At 33.8% G+C, this 18,419-nt stretch overlaps 1 protein-coding gene and 1 long non-coding RNA gene across 2 annotated transcripts; one reads left to right on the forward strand and one right to left on the reverse strand.

Annotated features, from left to right (window-relative positions):
- Window positions 1–368: 368 nt before the first annotated feature.
- Window positions 369–3,266, forward strand: LOC132744712 (uncharacterized). The gene is made up of 4 exons (XR_009627740.1): window positions 369–453; window positions 935–975; window positions 1,370–1,431; window positions 2,076–3,266. It is a non-coding gene; the product is annotated as an uncharacterized LOC132744712 (long non-coding RNA).
- Window positions 3,267–3,959: 693 nt separating this feature from the next.
- LOC132744711 (uncharacterized) lies at window positions 3,960–6,085 on the reverse strand. The gene is made up of 3 exons (XM_060733487.1): window positions 5,023–6,085; window positions 4,274–4,481; window positions 3,960–4,150 (listed from the first exon to the last, which is right to left on the reverse strand). Exons 1-3 carry the CDS (start codon window positions 6,077–6,079, stop codon window positions 3,973–3,975), a joined length of 1,443 nt encoding a protein of 480 aa, XP_060589470.1. The 5' UTR covers window positions 6,080–6,085; the 3' UTR covers window positions 3,960–3,972.
- Between the last annotated feature and the right edge of the window lie 12,334 nt (window positions 6,086–18,419).

Below are 18,419 nucleotides of genomic sequence, written 5' to 3' on the forward strand. Positions count from 1 at the left end.
AATATAAGTAAAACAGCAAAGGGCAACAATTAATGACGTTATGTCAAAGATCTCGTATCTCTAATTTCTATTTGCCTCACATAATTGTAAACCAACTGTGTATTCAGCCAATATAATTGTTGCAGTCAATGACTTATCAATGGTTAATGTGTTCAATGGAAAGAGAAACAAGAATACCGTTTCACATTTCCCTGAATTCTTCCTAAATGAAAAATTTATTGAAAAGTATTAAGAGAGGGACGTCCAGCTGTTAATATCTTTCTAAGAGATTGTCAGTGTTGATATTGTATCCGTTACCACAAACAGAAATGTTCTTTACCGTCATTTTTTGTATGTGCGACAGTTTATCTTTATACCAGATTCCTGTCATCACTGTTGTACAGCGTCCACCGGATATAGCCCCTAAAAACGCCGAAAACGAAACTAGAAAGCGGTACACCGAGTACACCCAAGGTAATGTTTTAACTTATTTCTTCATCATTACTTCATCGATTTTTCAAAACCAAACATTTTTGTAAAGCTTAATATGTCTAGTTTTAGAGCAGTGTTTGCTTTTGTCTGCAAATTTAATACTTTTTGTAAACTTGGCGTTAAAATGTAGCGTATTTGTTGACATGTGGGAACGATGTTGATATTTACCACTAAAACAAGCCCAAAACGCATTTGAGTTATCAAATAACGCCGTAAATATGAGCTATTGTCATCAATCTACTTATATTTGAGTTTTCATCCTTCAACTCGAGCTGCTTTTAACAAAATTTGCGAAAAACAGCCTTGCCTAGTGTACAGAGTCTAGCAAAGAAACAAATTTAAGTGAACGGGGTGTAGTAGTTTAATGTACAGGGTTTAGTAGATGTGTACGGTGTCTAGCAGTCATAAATTTTTTATGGTATAGTCTTTTATATTATTTTAATTGGAAATAATCTCATTTCAGACTAAACATGGATAAATTGGATGACGATAAAGAGTTATTTGGTAAATAATTTAACTTTTTAGTGCTTTTGAGTCTAAAAGTATAACTACGTTTATTTCTTATTGTCACACCTTCACAACCATAACATAAACTGAATAGTGTTGTTGGTATTTATTAAGTATATTGACAAACTCGCTGAATGAAAATGGTCCGAATGGGGATATATTTATATATATGCATGTATAACTAACCTACACATAAGACAGAGGTCGATAATTGACCAGACACTTAAAAGATTATGCACAGTGTCATTTTCTATAAAACGGCATTAGCACGTGTCTTCTATAAAACAGTTTTAGCCTCCTAATATAAGCTTAAAGTCGACTTAAGTCAGCTATAATCAGTATAATTTTATTAACACCCATATTTACGAATTGCTTCATGTATACCTTGCAGATTTTGGATTGTATCACAGGTCGGAGGACGACGATAGCGACGACGGAGAGCAAAGCTTGCCTGTTAGTAAGATATGCATATAATTATATTTTGTTTTCTGATATATAAGACCGAATAGGAAAAATATAAATAATGCTAAGTAAAAATAATCACCTCTATGGAACTCGAACCTTTAACCTGCTCCATGTAAGCCAACAACCTGAGACAGAAAGATACATCCTCCCCACCATACATGTATATGCAACGAATGCTCTGATTAAGAAATCAAGTTTTTATCCTTATAGTCACTGGTTTATAAAATGGGGAAAACCTATATACTTATTTAATTTTAAAGGCCCGTTTTCTTTTATCTTATAAAACAGAAATTCACAATAAATCACTATTCAAAATATATGGTATTCATAAAACATCTTCTGGAATATGTCAAGTATCTAATGTTTTAAATTGTACTCCTTGTTGTATGAAAGAGTTATGCAAATAAACGATATTGTTTTCCTTATTTCTTTTATACAATAACTGTCATACGTATTTAGAGATTGCTCAGTAATGATGATTATCATTTCATTTTTTAAGCATTAGACATAATTTAACTGTAAAATACTGTATAAAGTAACTTATTTGAACTGTCATTATTAACACTTAAGGTTTTGGCAATACAGTTTTCAGAAGCTTGATTGTTCGTTGTAACGATTATTAATATTTTCAGCTGGATCTGTCCTGTGGATCATTGGACTTGTCAGGTGTCCAAGAAGGGCCTTTGACGAGCACTCCAGCCAAACCAAAAAAGGCAAAATCCAAATTATCATGTGACCAATGTGGAAACACATATTAAACTAAATATGGGTTAAACATCCATCGTATGAAGCACACTGGACATTACAAGCATGTATGCGCTATTTGTAGTCAAGGGTTTGGCCAGACCAAACAATTTAAATCACACGTGGCATCTCACAACAAACTTGCAGTGTCAAAATGTGGTGACTGTGGGAAAGCATTCACTGGCCATTCGTCTTTGAAGCGTCATACTCTTGTTTGTGGTAAGAGAAATATTTCCTCGAAATTCTCCTGTGATGAGTGTGCTTTAGAATTCAAAACAAAGGAGTACCTAAGGGCCCACCAGCGAGGTAAACACCAGGACCCGAGGTACATGTGTGAAAACTGTGGAAAAGCCTTCGCGTGGAGATCTTCACTTCGAGTGCATAAAAAGAAGTGCAAATGAATCAGATAACAGCTTAACTTTTACATTAGTGTGGGCTTTGAGAAGTCGTTGGATACTTACTAATGATATTTGAATTCAGTTTTTGTTTAATCCAAGTTCTTATTTCGAAAGTTTAGATTTTGATTATGTTTTCGAAAATGTTATAACACCTAGGTAAAGGTACATGATTTATATCCCAACTAGTAAAATATGTCTATAATCTCCCATACCATTTTCTATTTTATGCAAACAACAACATTTTGTCTTTTTTTATGCCCAGAAAGGGTGCCGTGTCCGTCCAATCGTCCTTCCGTGCGTCTATGTTTACTGTTTTCGGCAAGCGTTTTTTGTTGAGTCTTTACATTTAAACTTCATGGATACATACACGTTGATGAGTTCTACCTGTCATGCCCACTTAGAGAGGACATGGTCAAAAGTCAAGTCCATTGTCAATGTTAAACTCGATCCTTACCAGGAAGGCCTTCCTCCTACAGTCTGCAAGCTTAATACTTTACTCAATATGAGCTCTACCCACCAAACCCAGTGAGAGGTCTAAGGTCGAGGTCATCATGCCTCATGAGGCCCTTATCGGAGAGGGGGGACATGACGCTCCTTGTTTAAAATTAAGTTTAATGTTGATGTGGCACATTGTTCATACATATGTGATAATATGTTATAATGTTAGGAAGTTTCGGAAAAAAAGTCATTTTATTGTTCCATGAGCGTTGGGGTATATGTTGCCGTCTTACCAATTTGTCTGAAATTTAAATCTAAGGCTGTAAGAGATTTCTACAAGAAACATGAAGTGTGCACATATCTCATTTTTGACTTATTGTTTTCTTTTATTTAGCGTATTTGTTTTATTGTTTTTTATGGAATGCAAGGCATGCCTTCTGCATATTCATGTTAGTTCTGAAAAAAAACTATTATCGTTCTAGTCATAAATTTTTATTTTGAATAAAGACTGTAAAACATTGTGTGTGTGTGTTACTTTCTTGCAAACTGTCAGTAACGATTGCGGTTAGAATAACTCTATAGAATGTAAGTCTTGGACTTAAATTTGGAAATAAGAAATTGGTCTTTGATAATTTGTTTATTTGCATCGCCTTTGTTAACAATTTCGTAATATTTTGGATAACAGGGATTCAAACCCGTCTTAATAAATAGTAAAAACGAATACAGTATGGCTCAAAGTGATGAACTAATACGTTTCTTATACTTTTCTTTTCTTTTTATATACATAGCTGCAAGTTTAGATTATCGTGACAAATAAGTTTGCATTAACGGCCTGCAAGCCTAGGGCTGGGTACAAACGAACTAAATAACAATCTGTTGTAATTTGAAGTTAACAATTATGGAAATAGTATATGCTTTTTTCATGTACTGTTCATACACTAAGAAGTATTTAAATTTGATCAAACTCCATGTTTGCTCTTCGGTCGGCCAATAATTTACTTTGGTCCTCCCGGAAATGCTGACGAACACCCCGAGCACCTCGTGCTGCATCGTCAGGAGCGGAAATTGTAACCAACTTCCTCTGAGCTTTTCGCTTTGCCCGTCTTTTCATATCGAACATGTGATTTCTGAAATTTAAAAAAGGAATATAACAACAAACATTTAATAATGAAAATAAACAAATAATTAACACATATCAGCAATATTAACGACACCTTATATTATGTAACAGACATCGTTAATATACTTACTTCAAGGTAATTTGTTCGACCTTTTGAGGATACAAATATATTGTCGAATACTCGACCTCACTCTCCGCAATCAGCTCATTGGTTGGGTAAACCTTCTGCTTGGAGAGTGTCATATGAAATGGACGTTGCGGTTGGAGTCTGGTCTTCAAAAGTTGGCAAGCGATTTCCAGAGCTTGTGGTACCTCCTCCGCTTTGATTACACCCGTACCTATATGTGAAACAATATGTTAAATGTTTTATATCTATGACGTCCATGGGTTTACCCAAATGTTAAAACGATGCATAAAAATAATTCAAATATTTAAATGATGTTATCATTTTAAAATATAGATAAAAGAGCTATTCCATTTACTTAATTTCATTGATGCTTTTATTTTACAGTCTGCTATGGCTATGATTCAAATATGTTTCAAACGCAATCTAAAATGCATCGCATACACTGTGGTCATGATTACTATTGAAACATCGATATCGATAGTCTATATCGTTTTCTATTTCTATTTCTTAAGAATATATTTTTAGGAAAAAGATATCAATTTTGAGAAGGGTACTGGTACTGATACCAAATTACTTCTTTAAAAAGTACTGGCACTGCAGTACCGAGCTGAAATCTAGTACTGGAACATGTACTGGTAATGCATAACTTGACAAGTACTGGTGTAAGCATTCCATTTAATATTGAGCATAAAATATATCGTGTTATAATGCACTACACTGCCCTATCTGTGTAAAGATAAAGAAACTTGTACCTTTTGGATCTAGATCTTGAAATTGACCAAACAGATTCTCAGCTTCGAGACTTCCTAGCGCTCTAGGACAATAGGATCCACATTTCACATATGGGAACAGTTGAATTCTTCTTTCTATGTTCGTCATAAATCCCTGGAACATTACATTTGGTATTCCATTAATGTACATGCCGTATGGTGGGAACTTGCAAAAGTTGACGTCTGTCAGAAGCCATTCTCTAAGAGCCAAACGTCGTGTCGTTCTCTCAAAAGCACTTAATCCTGGTTCGTCTTCAGCTTCGTAAAAATCTCTGATCAGTTGACAAAAATACGCTTCCGATGGAAACTTCAAACGCATGGTTTCTTCAACTTCTTTTGAAAATGTCTCTTTTGCAATGGAGTCACTCTGCTTGTCAATAAGGTCAACTACATGTGCAACTTTCAGTTTGGTCAAGTTTGACCTCGCTACATATATCCATGCATCTTTTGAAATCTTTCGTTCTGGAATACCATCCTTACATACTTTTATCCTGCAGTTTGTAATCAAGTGATGGACATCAAGAAATGAGAATAGATATGCTAGTGTCCGTGTATTATATTCAGGACATGAAAACCAACATAATCGTTCATCAGCTACTCTTGTTATTGGAGAAAATGGAAAAGATTGCCTCCAATTTTGGATCCTTTCTGGCATTTCATCTTCAGCTATTACTGCATTCATCACAACCTTTGGTAAATTGTTAACTGCCCTCTTGCAGAGCGTTATTAATTTCTCAGGATTTTTATGTCTTCGTCTTCTGACACTAACTTCAGGTTTTAATTCCTCAGGAGTTTTGTTGCAGAGTGACATCAAAAGTTCTCCTAGTCGTTTCTTATTCCAACTTTTTGCAAATTTCAGGTTCAAGGTATCCAGCACATACTTAACTGAATCAAGACAGATTTTCATTTCATCTTTGGTTAATTGTTTTGTTAAAGTACTTAAATCAATGAAAAATGATTCGAAACTGCAGGTATCTACGTTTTTCCATTTTTGTGAGACCTTATCGCTTCGCTGAAGACCAAAAAGCATATTCTTCATGTTTTGAGGCCTCAATACACCCGAACGATTATCTTCAAGACATGCAATGTGTTCATTGCTTTCTACATCATAATTGTCTGTGAGCAAATCATGTTCATAATATCGTTTCCTGTATTGGAGGCGATGACTTCTGTATCGTTAATGGACAAGATATCCACAGAATTGTTAACGTCTTCGCGTAGTGCTGCCTCATTTTCGTCTATTTCTTCTTCTTGTAGATCTGTTATAGATGATGTACTCGCTACATTGACAGTTTCTTCGTTCTTAGACATAAATGTATCTGCTAGTTGAATTTGTATTCCATGATTATGTGCTTGACCACCTAAATTTGCTGGTTTGTTGGCCTGCCTTAGAATGGTCATATATTCGTTGCTTACAATATCAAGCACATTTGCATTTAGTGAAGAAAGAACGTAATCGGAGTCAGATTCCATTACCTTATCGGTTGCTTCCTTTTGCTTATCTTTTGACATTTTTGTATTTCTGATCAATCTGGAAATGTGTTTCGATGGCTTGAAAATATGAGTTCCACCGATAGTGCTAATTGTAACACTTTTTTTGTTAACGTCATATTTATAATCTGTGCTCTCTATTAGCTCTTCAAGTGTCTTGACTTTCACCTAGGCTGATTTGAAAAATCTTTCTGTAATTTCATTTTTTTTCATCTGTTTAACGCCATTATATACACTTCTCTGTAGTTCCAGTAATGTAAGCGGCTGTCCATATTCATCTCTGATTGACAATGAGGCCCACTGGCCGTCATATGATACAACAGGCGTATACAAACCCTGCACAAACAATTCATTTAGAACATCTTGTATCATTTTTCTCATAGTCTCGGAACTCATGCTGTAGCCCTTTAAAGCATATGCCACCGGAAATGCATGTGGAACCTCTGGTTTATATATCCTGTCAAGATCTGCAAGAAGAAATATTAATACTTCGCTAGCTTTGCGACAGCTTAATCTGTGACATGTGCTAATCGCTTCGTCTGCTCTCATACAACATCTCTGTAAATCAGCCAATCCGACTTCCTCTTCAGTAGATTCTTTACATGTGTGAGAAAGCCTCCCAGATTCTGTAGATGAATGACTACAAGGTAGTGCAATTTTTGACTTGAATTCAGCCACCAAATGAACATTGTTTTCACAAAACTCCTTAATTTTTTGTTTTATGGTATCCATATCTGTACCAAGACGTTTTGGTGGATTTGCAACATCCAGATCTGCTATTCTTTTGCAAATTAAACCCCATAGTGTAGGGTCGTATTGGACACGAAGCACTGTCATCGACTGTTTTGTATATGAACAAAAGTACAAGTTATCTACTCTTAAACATGTCATTTCGCTGAGTACTTGTGTTACGTAATATTTTGGAAGTTTGTAGTGGACAGGTGTGGTAAATATCTTTCCAGGCATAGGACATTTTATTTCAATCCCTGAAACTGCTGCCAAATCAGCATTTCTTAAACTCCCATCTGGGCTTATAACTAAGCATGGTTTGTTATTATCAAATTCTACGTAACAACCTTCTTCAAAGCACTTTAATTCAGGATGGAATGCCGGCAAAAATGATGAACAGATTGTTGAAACCGCGTTAAGCTCATTTTTCGCTCCATGATCGAATTTTTCTTGCAACTCATGTGATATTTCATCAGGTTGTTTTCGTCCGGCTTTAACGTCTAAGTGCATCTTCTGACGTTTTAGGCCCTCTAAACCAATAGCTTTGTTAATAGTGCTTCCAGTGACAATACAACTGTCTCTTATTTCAAACCACTCTTTGGAGCGTTGTTTAATGAGCGATGGGTCGCAATTGCTTTCCATGTGACTACCAAGGCAGACATAATTTGATTGGTTCTGCATTGAAACCTCATCTCCATTACATGTTAATGTTCTTGCGCCTGAAGCCAACGACATGATTTTGCATATAATCTCTATTGTACTTAAAAGATCGTCAACACAGTTGTCTATTTGATATACCGATGTTCTTATTGAACTAATCACCATCGCAAATTTACTACTTCTCCAATCGCCTTCAACTTTACTTTGAATATTTTGCAACGCTGATTCTTTGCTTACTTTAATTTCGCGCAAGTCGCGTATCCTGTAGCTTAGTATTGAAATAATATCTCGTGATTCTTCTATCAGTAAAAGAAGTTCTTCTGTATGTATATCACGGAGGCTTACATTTCCAAAGGTAAGAAGTTTCTCAACTTTTTTCTGACATTGTTCAATCTTGTCGCGTTCGTTTTCAAACCTTATTTTTCTCTGCTGAAAGGTCGGTGATGACTCGTATCCCCATAAATCCACCTCTCCTTTTGAAGATGCATTAATCTTATATGTAAGCAAGTGATCAGCATCAGTTTTAGACACTGTTTGCATCATTTGTTTCATTATTCCTGGAGCCCGATTTTGAATTATTTCATTTTCGTCATTGAGTAATCTTCTGCCAGGTACTATGAAATTTATTTTTGACATCTCTGGCCGGTACTCATGACCTATCTGTTCATGTTCATTTATTGAGTAGCAACTATGCTTTGGACCACCCATGAATCTCAGAAACCTGCCTCGGAAGAGCTTGAAACCTGTGTTCCAGAATAATTTACATTCTTCGCTATAACGGAACTGGCTAGAACTCTTTGATCCGAACCATCTAACGACATCATTAAATAAGAGAAATGCAATGTTATCTAATGGAAACCGTTTCTCTGCTACAAGTTTGTTGTACAAAACATATTCTTCTAGCTGACCACTGTCTTTAAATGAAGATATCACAGCTGGTAGAATCTGAACTAACTCCGCTAATGTGTCATCTTCTTGAGATAAGTCCAATGTACAGAACTCAGCATTTGTGGAAGTAACATCAGATGTACAGACCTCATTTTCATTGAGTTTGCCAAATTTGATTATTTTCTTGAACGGACTATCTTTTGGAACATTATTCCTTTTAGAAATATGAATTTTCTTATTTTTCTCATCAATAGTTATTGTTCGACCTTGTTCTCTACACAACTCTGCGGTCACTTTGTAGTTAATGATTTTAATAGTTTGCCCATCTAACTCTCTGTGTCGAATTTCCAAATTAGGATGATGTTCAATAATATGCTGAATGGACTCTTTAAATGTCTCAGATCTCTCTGCACACTCTGTACATTGATATGGCATTGTTTAACTGAAAAAATAAAATACCATCATTATGTTTACGGTTAAGAACTGTTCACTAACTTAAATGTGTAAGCGACCGGATTGCTCAGTTGGTAGAGCCGCGGAACGGTTTTCCGGAGGTCCCGGGTTCGAGTCCCGTTCAGGCTGCATATTTATTCACTCTGTGACATTTGGCGCCAGACGGGGACCGTGATTGGATATAGCTCAGAGTTTAATTTACATTGTTTAATTACATTGCTCTGTAACTCTGTGAAATTCGGGGACGAATTTCAATATAACAGGGGAGTTTGTCACAGTCCAGAATTGTCACTTATTAGCAGAGAAAATGTAAAAGCGGCCGTATATCTCAGTCGGAAGAGCCGCGGAACGTTATTCCTAAAGTCACGGGTTCGAGTTCCGGTCAGGCTGCACATTTTTCTCAACCTGTGACAATTATCATCTTCATCATTTATCATTTTCAGAAAAGCAGCAGCATTAGCGGTATCATTGTATTTATAAAACAATATCGAGGTCACTCGAGTTGGACTGCACAAAAATTGCTGAAGATTTTATAACCCCTGAGAAAATCTATTTTTACAGAAGCTCATTAACATACGTTTGTTTTTCAATGAACTGGTAAAATAATACACAAATATAAAAAGTTTAAATCAAGTTTAGTTCACAATGCATAACTCAAACATGGCTTGATCGTGTTTAAGACAAATTATAGAAATGATAGAATTTGCTATAATGTTCTGCCAATATGGAATGAGATTATGGTATTTTGAGTTTCACATTTTCCTTACATTTTCCATAGTCACGCATAAAAACTGGTCTAGCAGGACGGAAAATGTTTACTGCAATTAATAAACATGTTGCGTAAAATGTTTATAAATTAATTAAACATGTTTATCCTTTATAAAATGAAAATCATTCACTTCACAATCCCTGCTACCGATATCGATCTTCAGCGCACGTGTATTTGGTCTGGTAATGAATTTATCTTGCGAACATGATTTTAGTTTACCTACTACACCCCGTAAACTCGCAAACAGTTTTCCATCTACACCCCGTACACATGCGTGCTAGACTCTGTACACAAGGCAAGGCCGTTTTTCGCAAAATTTGTTAAAAGCAGCTCGAGTTGAAGGATGAAAACTCAAATATAAGTAGATTGATGACAATAGCTCATATTTACGGCGTTATTTGATAACTCAAATGCGTTTTGGGCTTGTTTTAGTGGTAAATATCAACATCGTTCCCACATGTCAACAAATACGCTACATTTTAACGCCAAGTTTACAAAAAGTATTAAATTTGCAGACAAAAGCAAACACTGCTCTAAAACTAGACATATTAAGCTTTACAAAAATGTTTGGTTTGGAAAAATCGATGAAGTAATGATGAAGAAATAAGTTAAAACATTACCTTGGGTGTACTCGGTGTACCGCTTTCTAGTTTCGTTTTCGGCGTTTTTAGGGGCTATATCCGGTGGACGCTGTACAACAGTGGTCATATACAACAATCAAATATGCACTTATTTACATCTTACGTATCATTAAAGTATTTTTGTTTATTGTTAAGATGAACTAGATGACACGTTAACTTATATTTTTACCGACACAGTGGCAACTGAGAAGATGTCATGTCCCGCTGTTAAAATAATTTTGTATGGAAATGTAAATGATTACTTCATGTGAAGCATGTTTCTTTATTGAAAGGAAACAGAAACACTCATGACGTAACTAGCCGGTGGTTTGGATTTGAATACTATGATACTATGAAAAATTTGTAATAAACACACAAAGTGACCCGGCGAACAAATTACTGACAGATTGACTGTCTACACGACAACACAAAAATACACAAATCTAGGTATTACAAAAGAAAATAAATATAAACGAAAGACATATATATTTTAGCCAGTTCTATTCTGCGTATGAAAAACAAGCTTCATCTAGTTAAGATATAAAAATGGGCAATCAAAATGTATTTATCAATTTATCTAACAATTTGTATACATTTTGTAAAGGCGTGATATTCGAAAAACAGTTGATTAATTTTCTCATTTGAAAATAGCTCTAATAATGTTGATAAGTTTGATACTGTTGACGGAAATTGACTTTCGTATACTGCACGCACTCGATTCACAAAAGAGATGGCACAGATCAATAGTTGAATTAATACAATCAGTATCTCTCTTAAGTATATGAACGCAAATCTGATTCTGGTCAGATTTTCCTCGCATCAGAGAAGAAAATTAAAATCAAACAGTTAAAGGGACTCCACTATGTGATTTTACTTGATTTGACCTTAAATAATTCCCGAGATCTATGTATCATTTGACGAATATTTTGTGTGCACATCTTTTCAGATTATTCCCTTACCCTGTTTTTGCAAAAATGACCCAAAAATGAAAAGCACGACTCTAATGATGGTTAAAATAGCACACAAATGCATGTTCTTTTTAATTCTGAGTATATTTCGTTATTTTGAAATTCAAATGATTCCATACTAAGTGCTTCACTTCATACGCGTAAACATTTTCAAATTTTATATTCTACATCCATAGAGCTTATTTAAGAAATGTTGCATTTTTCATAAATTTTAACGCCTATGTTTTGCATTTTAGCAGAAAAGAAAGCAATTGTTCTATTGAGTACGTAGAGACGTAGTTGTCACATAAATCTTGTGTTGCACGTTCGTTTTATTTTCTTGAACCTAATGTTTACATCATTATGTTTAGAACTTACACAATATTGTTACTTTGCGTTACTTTTACATTATGATTATTATAATAATATTGAAAAATGCTTTTTGAACTCTTATAACAAAAAAGGGAAATGAACTTCGCAGCTTATTCTACTAAGAGTTGTTGATCAAGTCAAAAAAATGTAAAATATAGAGGATATTTGCTTGTTTGTGTAAGATGAAATAATATTTCATCGAGTGAGCTCAAAAACCATATTCTCACGAGTGCGTAGCACATATGTAGTTTGAGGGTCAATAGACAATAATCCCAGTACCAAGTTTGAAGGTTCAAGGCCTTAGCATTCTTAAGTTATTTATTGGAAACCGACATTCATTCCCCGCTCCTTTGAAGTGTGTACAATGTCCAACATGTAGAGACATGTGAGTGTAGTGAGTTCAGTGTGTGTCCGAGCAGTTTACTGTTTGCTGTATGTTGTTATATTTTTTCTGGTCCTTTAGGATCATTGATGCCAGCACTATTAAGTGTTGATAATTGAGTCCCGCTTAAGCCGGTGCTAGGGGGCTTGAGGGATGATGCACTTATTCAATTTGTGTATTCTGTCCTGTGAGAAGATGCCCTATAAAATTCTGGAAACAAAGTGATTCCTCGGAAGCATTAATCACAACAAAATAACATAAGAATTGCAGACTCGGTTTGATTGAGTCTGTACATGAGGGATAATGAATAAGTGCAACATCCCTAACGCCCCTAGCACCGGCTTGAGCGGTACTCAATTCTCAACACTTTATTCAAACGATCACTGAAAGAAAATAAGAATGACTTCTGAGAGGCAATAAAAACATATAAGAAAAAAAGCTTTGTTCCGTTTAATAGAACCGCAGCTCTTATATTGACAATAATAAAGCTGAATCCAATACTTGTTAAAAAAGATACTCACGGCTAAAATTATATCCCGCGTTCTTGCATTGTACATTGCTGCTTCTATTTGTCTCCACTTGAATTCGTTCATTGGACATTTAAAAGTGTTAGGTCATGCTGCATTCTTGCATTGTTTAATTGTAGTCCTTTATTTCATGGAAAAGTGTGCTTTCTTATAACTCACTATATCCCTTTTATCCGCATGATGATTTCTCCTCAATCCTAATGGTTAGTCTTTCATTTCACAGCTGTAAACATAAATTCTTTGCTCATTTTGAAATAATTAAAGGAGCTTCACTGAGGTTAAAAACCTGACAACATAAATTTACACAGAATCATAGAAGAGGGATCCTAAATTAGTACTTTTTGTCCGATAATTAAAACATAGTTCTTGTTTTAATCTGAAGCAATTGAAATAATACTAATTATAATAATGATAATAATAATTATAATAAAAATAACAAGAGCTGTCGGTAGGACAGCAACGCTCGACTATTCTAGTGCTTGATAGTAAAAAATAATGCTTGATACAGTTACCTACTCCTGTTTACAGGTTGGGGTCATGATGGTGAACAAGTGTGCAAAGTTTCAAAGCCATATGTCAATGGAATTTGAAAATATTTGAACTATTACAAAAACATTAACGTAAATTCTAAGTCGAAAAAGGGGCATAATTCTGTCAAAATGCTTGATAGAGTTACCTCCTCCTGTCTACAGGTTGGTGTCATGATGGTGAACAAGTGTTTAAAGTTTCAAAGCCATATGTCAATGGACTTTGAAAATATTTAAACTATTACAAAAACTTTAACGTAAATTCTAAGTCAAAAAAGGGGCATAATTCTGTCAAAATGCTTGATACAGTTACCTCCTCCTGTCTACAGGTTGGGGTCATGATGGTGAACAAGTGTGCAAAGTTTCAAAGCCATATGTCAATGGACTTTGAAAATATTTGAACTATTACGAAAACTTTAACATAAATTCTAAGTTGAAAAAGGGGCATAATTCTGTCAAAATGCTTGATAGAGTTACCTCCTCCTGTCTTAAGGTTGGTGGCATGATGTAAAATTGTGCAAGGTATCAAAGCCATATGTCAATGGACTTTGACAATATTTGAACTATTACAAAAACTTTAACGTAAATTCTAAGTCGGAAAAGGGGCATAATTCTGTCAAAATGCTTGATACAGTTAGCTCCTCCTGTCTACAGGTTGGGGTCATGATGGTAAACAAGTGTGCAAAGTTTCAAAGCCATATGTCAATGGACTTTGAAAATATTTGAGGTATTACAAAAACTTTAACATAAATTCTAAGTTGAAAAAGGAGCATAATTCTGTCAAAATGCTTGATAGAGTTACCTCCTCCTGTCTACAGGTTGGGGTCATGATGGTGAACAAGTGTGCAAAGTTTCAAAGCCATATGTCAATGGACTTTGAAAATATTTGAACTATTACAAAAACTTTAACATGGTGGTTACGCCGACGCCGACGCCGACGCTCGGGTGACTACAATAGCTCTACTTATTCTTATCGAATAGTCGAGCTAAAAAGTAACGTGAGTTAGTTTCGAACCACGATCTCCTACATGAAACTCCACAGACTATTCCAATGAACTATCGCGGACAATGTTTATAGCTATGGAAGTATATGTATATATACTAAAGTAGTAAAATTCATTTTATTTAGCAAATATGAATGATCGCTTGTTTTGATAATAAAAAACAATTCCAGTAGAAGAAAAGTCGCACCATCCGACCTTATTTCCGTTACTTACGAATTTATATTAGACCCAGTTTTGTGAAATGTAAACGGTCGCCACTTGTAAAAGTTCTGTACTGTATATTTCACGGGAGGAAAATAATTGTGTTTGACTCAGAAGGATATCATTCGTTTCAATATTCATGTATATGTTGTTTGTGATATAACTTAATGCTGCAGAGTATTTAAAGACTACAAATTCTTGATTGAATTGCGTCGAAAACAAATAATAAATTTTTATTCAATGCAAATATAACGAGGGTATCTTGAATGTGAACCCGTGAAAGTCAAAATGTGTTAACATTTAGCAATAATTCATTTCGATTTTATAATTAACTTGGCAAGAACGATAAATATCTCTGGTGGGCTAAGTAAGTTTTTTTTTATAAATATCCATCGGAAATTGCCTTTGATTTTCAATTTATAAAACGAGTTGGACAATATATTTATATTAGAGGCACATCTTATATTTTATCCAAAATATTTTCCTTTATCAACTGTTAATAAATCACCATTATAACAGTCAATCTTTTTTTAAAAAAATATATCGTCATTCAGCTCAACTAAACATTGAAAAAGTGAACATAATGTCACTTTTATTTCAGAGCTTTATGATATATTTATTTTATTTCATCTTTTCTATATAGTCTTTAGGTCACGTATTAATAAAAACTTTAACATTAAAATCAATTTAAATGGTAACAATTTTCATCACGAAAGTTATAAAGTTTAAATTCTAAGTTCCTGCAAGCCCAAGAGTCTTGTAACAAATTTAGTCTAGTCAGTACATCTTTTTAGTATATACATGTATAAAGCAAGGTATTTACCTTCGGAGCAATTGTCTGATTTATTTACAGGAAGTGATTTAAAAACCGAATAATAATCTACAGTTATATAATAATGTTACTTTAAATCCGGACGAAATTTAGTTTAAATAAAAGTGAATACCGATAGATTATCATTTTTCAATCATATAATGTATGCATTTTGTTCCGATTTGCCAAGTATCAAACTGAATTGTTTGTTTTCAATTCAAAAGTATATAAAGTATATTTAATCATTTAAATAACTCAATCTTATAAATCTCCCAGCTAATTTGTATTCAACAAAACAAAACAAATAACAGGGAAGGTTGTTTGTGCTCCTAATGTCTAGACTGAACATTATGTAGACTGGTGAAGGAGCGGGTATGAAGTACTTAGTCCTGTTTGTATTTAATCAGCATGATAATAAATAACATCTTATAGCTTAGTTTTATAATTGTGCTATTATCACAATGCACCGTTTTCTTGAAAAGTTGGTATCAAATTCGGATAAGCCAGGTTAACGGTCACGATTGACACCAACTACCGATTTGCCTTTTTCTTTGAGTAATCGTGTTCATAAAATCATGAATAGGCCAACAAACCATCAAATAGTAAGCAAATGTCCAAAAACAAAATCAAATGCTAATTAAAAACATTTTTGTTGCTACTCTTACATTGTCACTTTATTGCAAACCTAAGAAATCAAAGATACGTTTATATTACTTTAGTCTAGACACCGTGGTATAATGTCAGTTAATGTGTTAGGAGACAGTATTATCTCCAGTTTATAATAATATAGGGCTCGGCAGTTCTATTTTAAGTGTTATATTAACCTTAGGTGACTATTTCTATTTGTTGTTCAAAATATTTCTGTGTATAAGAAATGGCATGTTGTACAAATTTTTATGCGTCGTGTTTCAGAATGTTATAAAAGTCTTCTGATTCATTAACTTGATCATAATATCACATGACACTCTTCATGTTATGGTGAGGTAATAGTTATAAAATGGAAGCGTAATATATCTGACAAATCTTTGAATGGAAGAATACATTCATGAAATCCTCCAAATTAATGATCAACATTATTTTTTGTCCAATCACATTGTAGTATTTTTCAAATTTCTGCTAAGTCTAACTTTGGTTAATGTGTACTAACTAAATAAAATTTACTTAATCTGCCGTCTAACCTGAGTCTAACAAATTTCAATAATGCATTATATAAGGGAGGAGTTAGAGGGGTGATTTGCACTCTGAATTGTAAAATATATAAGGTTATCAAAACAATGCCAACGTAAAAAACAATTAGGCGAGGTCAGGTGTTTCTTAATGTGAGGATACAATCAATTAATTTATTACATAGATAATACATGTGGGGCATGCAGAGACAAATGTTTTTTTATATCCTTTAAACTCTAAGAAAAATGCCTGTTATAAATTGCTGACTGTTTTAAACTTCTTTTTTTTCTTGAAAAAGTAACCAAAACATAATTTTCTTTCAGTTGATAGGAATGAACTGCATTAACAATCCTTGATATTAAGAATACAATGATTATAAATACATTTTTTGACTGGAAAACTCATGGTAAATGAACCCTCTCCACCTGTAAACCTAGATTGACACACAAAAAAGCTGTTTTACAAATGAGCAAATCAATAGGGTTTTTAAATGTTAGAGAGTAACTTAAAGGTAATAATGAATTTGTATAAATTATTAAGCTAATGCATTTTCTCACATTTTCCATTTATTTATAAAGGATGTACACATTTCATTAAATCCATTGTTTTCACCTAATTGCATCATTTTCCTCGCTGTTTTTTTCCAGCATGATAGTCTTACTGTAGATAAAGGTATAAATTCTGTGACATTTCAGTAAAAAATGTGCCTGATTATTTGTTGATAGGGCCATATATTTAGCTTATCTAAATGTGATATGTTAGAAACTTGACAAGGTGTAGACATCTTGTTGAGCGAAAGGGCGGAGCTATCGGTGATTAAGTGAAATGCCTTGTTTTTGGTTGAAAAAATAATGTTGATCATTAAATAGGTTAACGTTTAATAATATGCATTAACAAAAATAATTGGTCGCCTGCCTGCGACAGGCTTGACCAATTATTTTTGTTAATACATATTATTAAACACCAACCTATACATAGTGTTTGTTCATTTGTTTGTCTCAAACAGATGTTTTACATCTAACTCAAAACATTAAAGAACAATTGGCAAACACATTCATAGATCTTCGAATTTTCATTGATAAAAGACATGAATGTGCAGAGTTAAATAATCTGTAAAACAATTTATTTATGATTATAAAATATGCCTTTAATTCACCTTTTCTCTGCCTGTGATAAAAACTTACCATACACAATCCCTAAAAAGTATATAGTAGGCTATATTTGAATAAAAAATGGCTTCATTTTATCTTATTGTGACGATCTTTGTAATTGATATGGGGAAATAAATTGTCTAGTTCTTTATGATGATTCAATTAACCTTTCAAGGACCAATTTGAACATAATATCTACATTGCAAAGGATAATTAATTATGTCTACTGAACTGTTTTTAAAATAAGAATTGAAAAGAACATATTTCAGGGCAAACATTAAAATACAAAACCAATAAAATGGCAATAAATTATTGTTTTGTCGTATTAACCTTCCGGTAATAAAGTAAATAATTAATGTGTTGAATAAAATATAAACAGAGTAATTAAGTAAGTAAAAAGATATCTGATTTGTACTTTTGTCTAGACACGAAGTTATCTATATTAAAGATTTATTATCTAAAAACTACATTGTATTGAGAGTCATTTATAAACACATATCTTCCGCAACAAACGATCCAATAATTAAGATATCGTAAAACGATTTCAAATCTGGTTCTCTTCGATTTTGCGATCATATCATTTTCGTGACAAATGCAGTGTTCCTGTAAAATCAACACAAGCTAACTATATGCATATAAAGTCATTGGGTTTAAGGTTTGAACTTTGGTTAAATCGATTA

The sequence above is a fragment of the Ruditapes philippinarum genome, unplaced genomic scaffold (assembly GCF_026571515.1).
Source record: "Ruditapes philippinarum isolate M1 unplaced genomic scaffold, ASM2657151v2 ctg6777_1_1_1_1, whole genome shotgun sequence".
Lineage (NCBI taxonomy): Eukaryota > Metazoa > Mollusca > Bivalvia > Venerida > Veneridae > Ruditapes > Ruditapes philippinarum.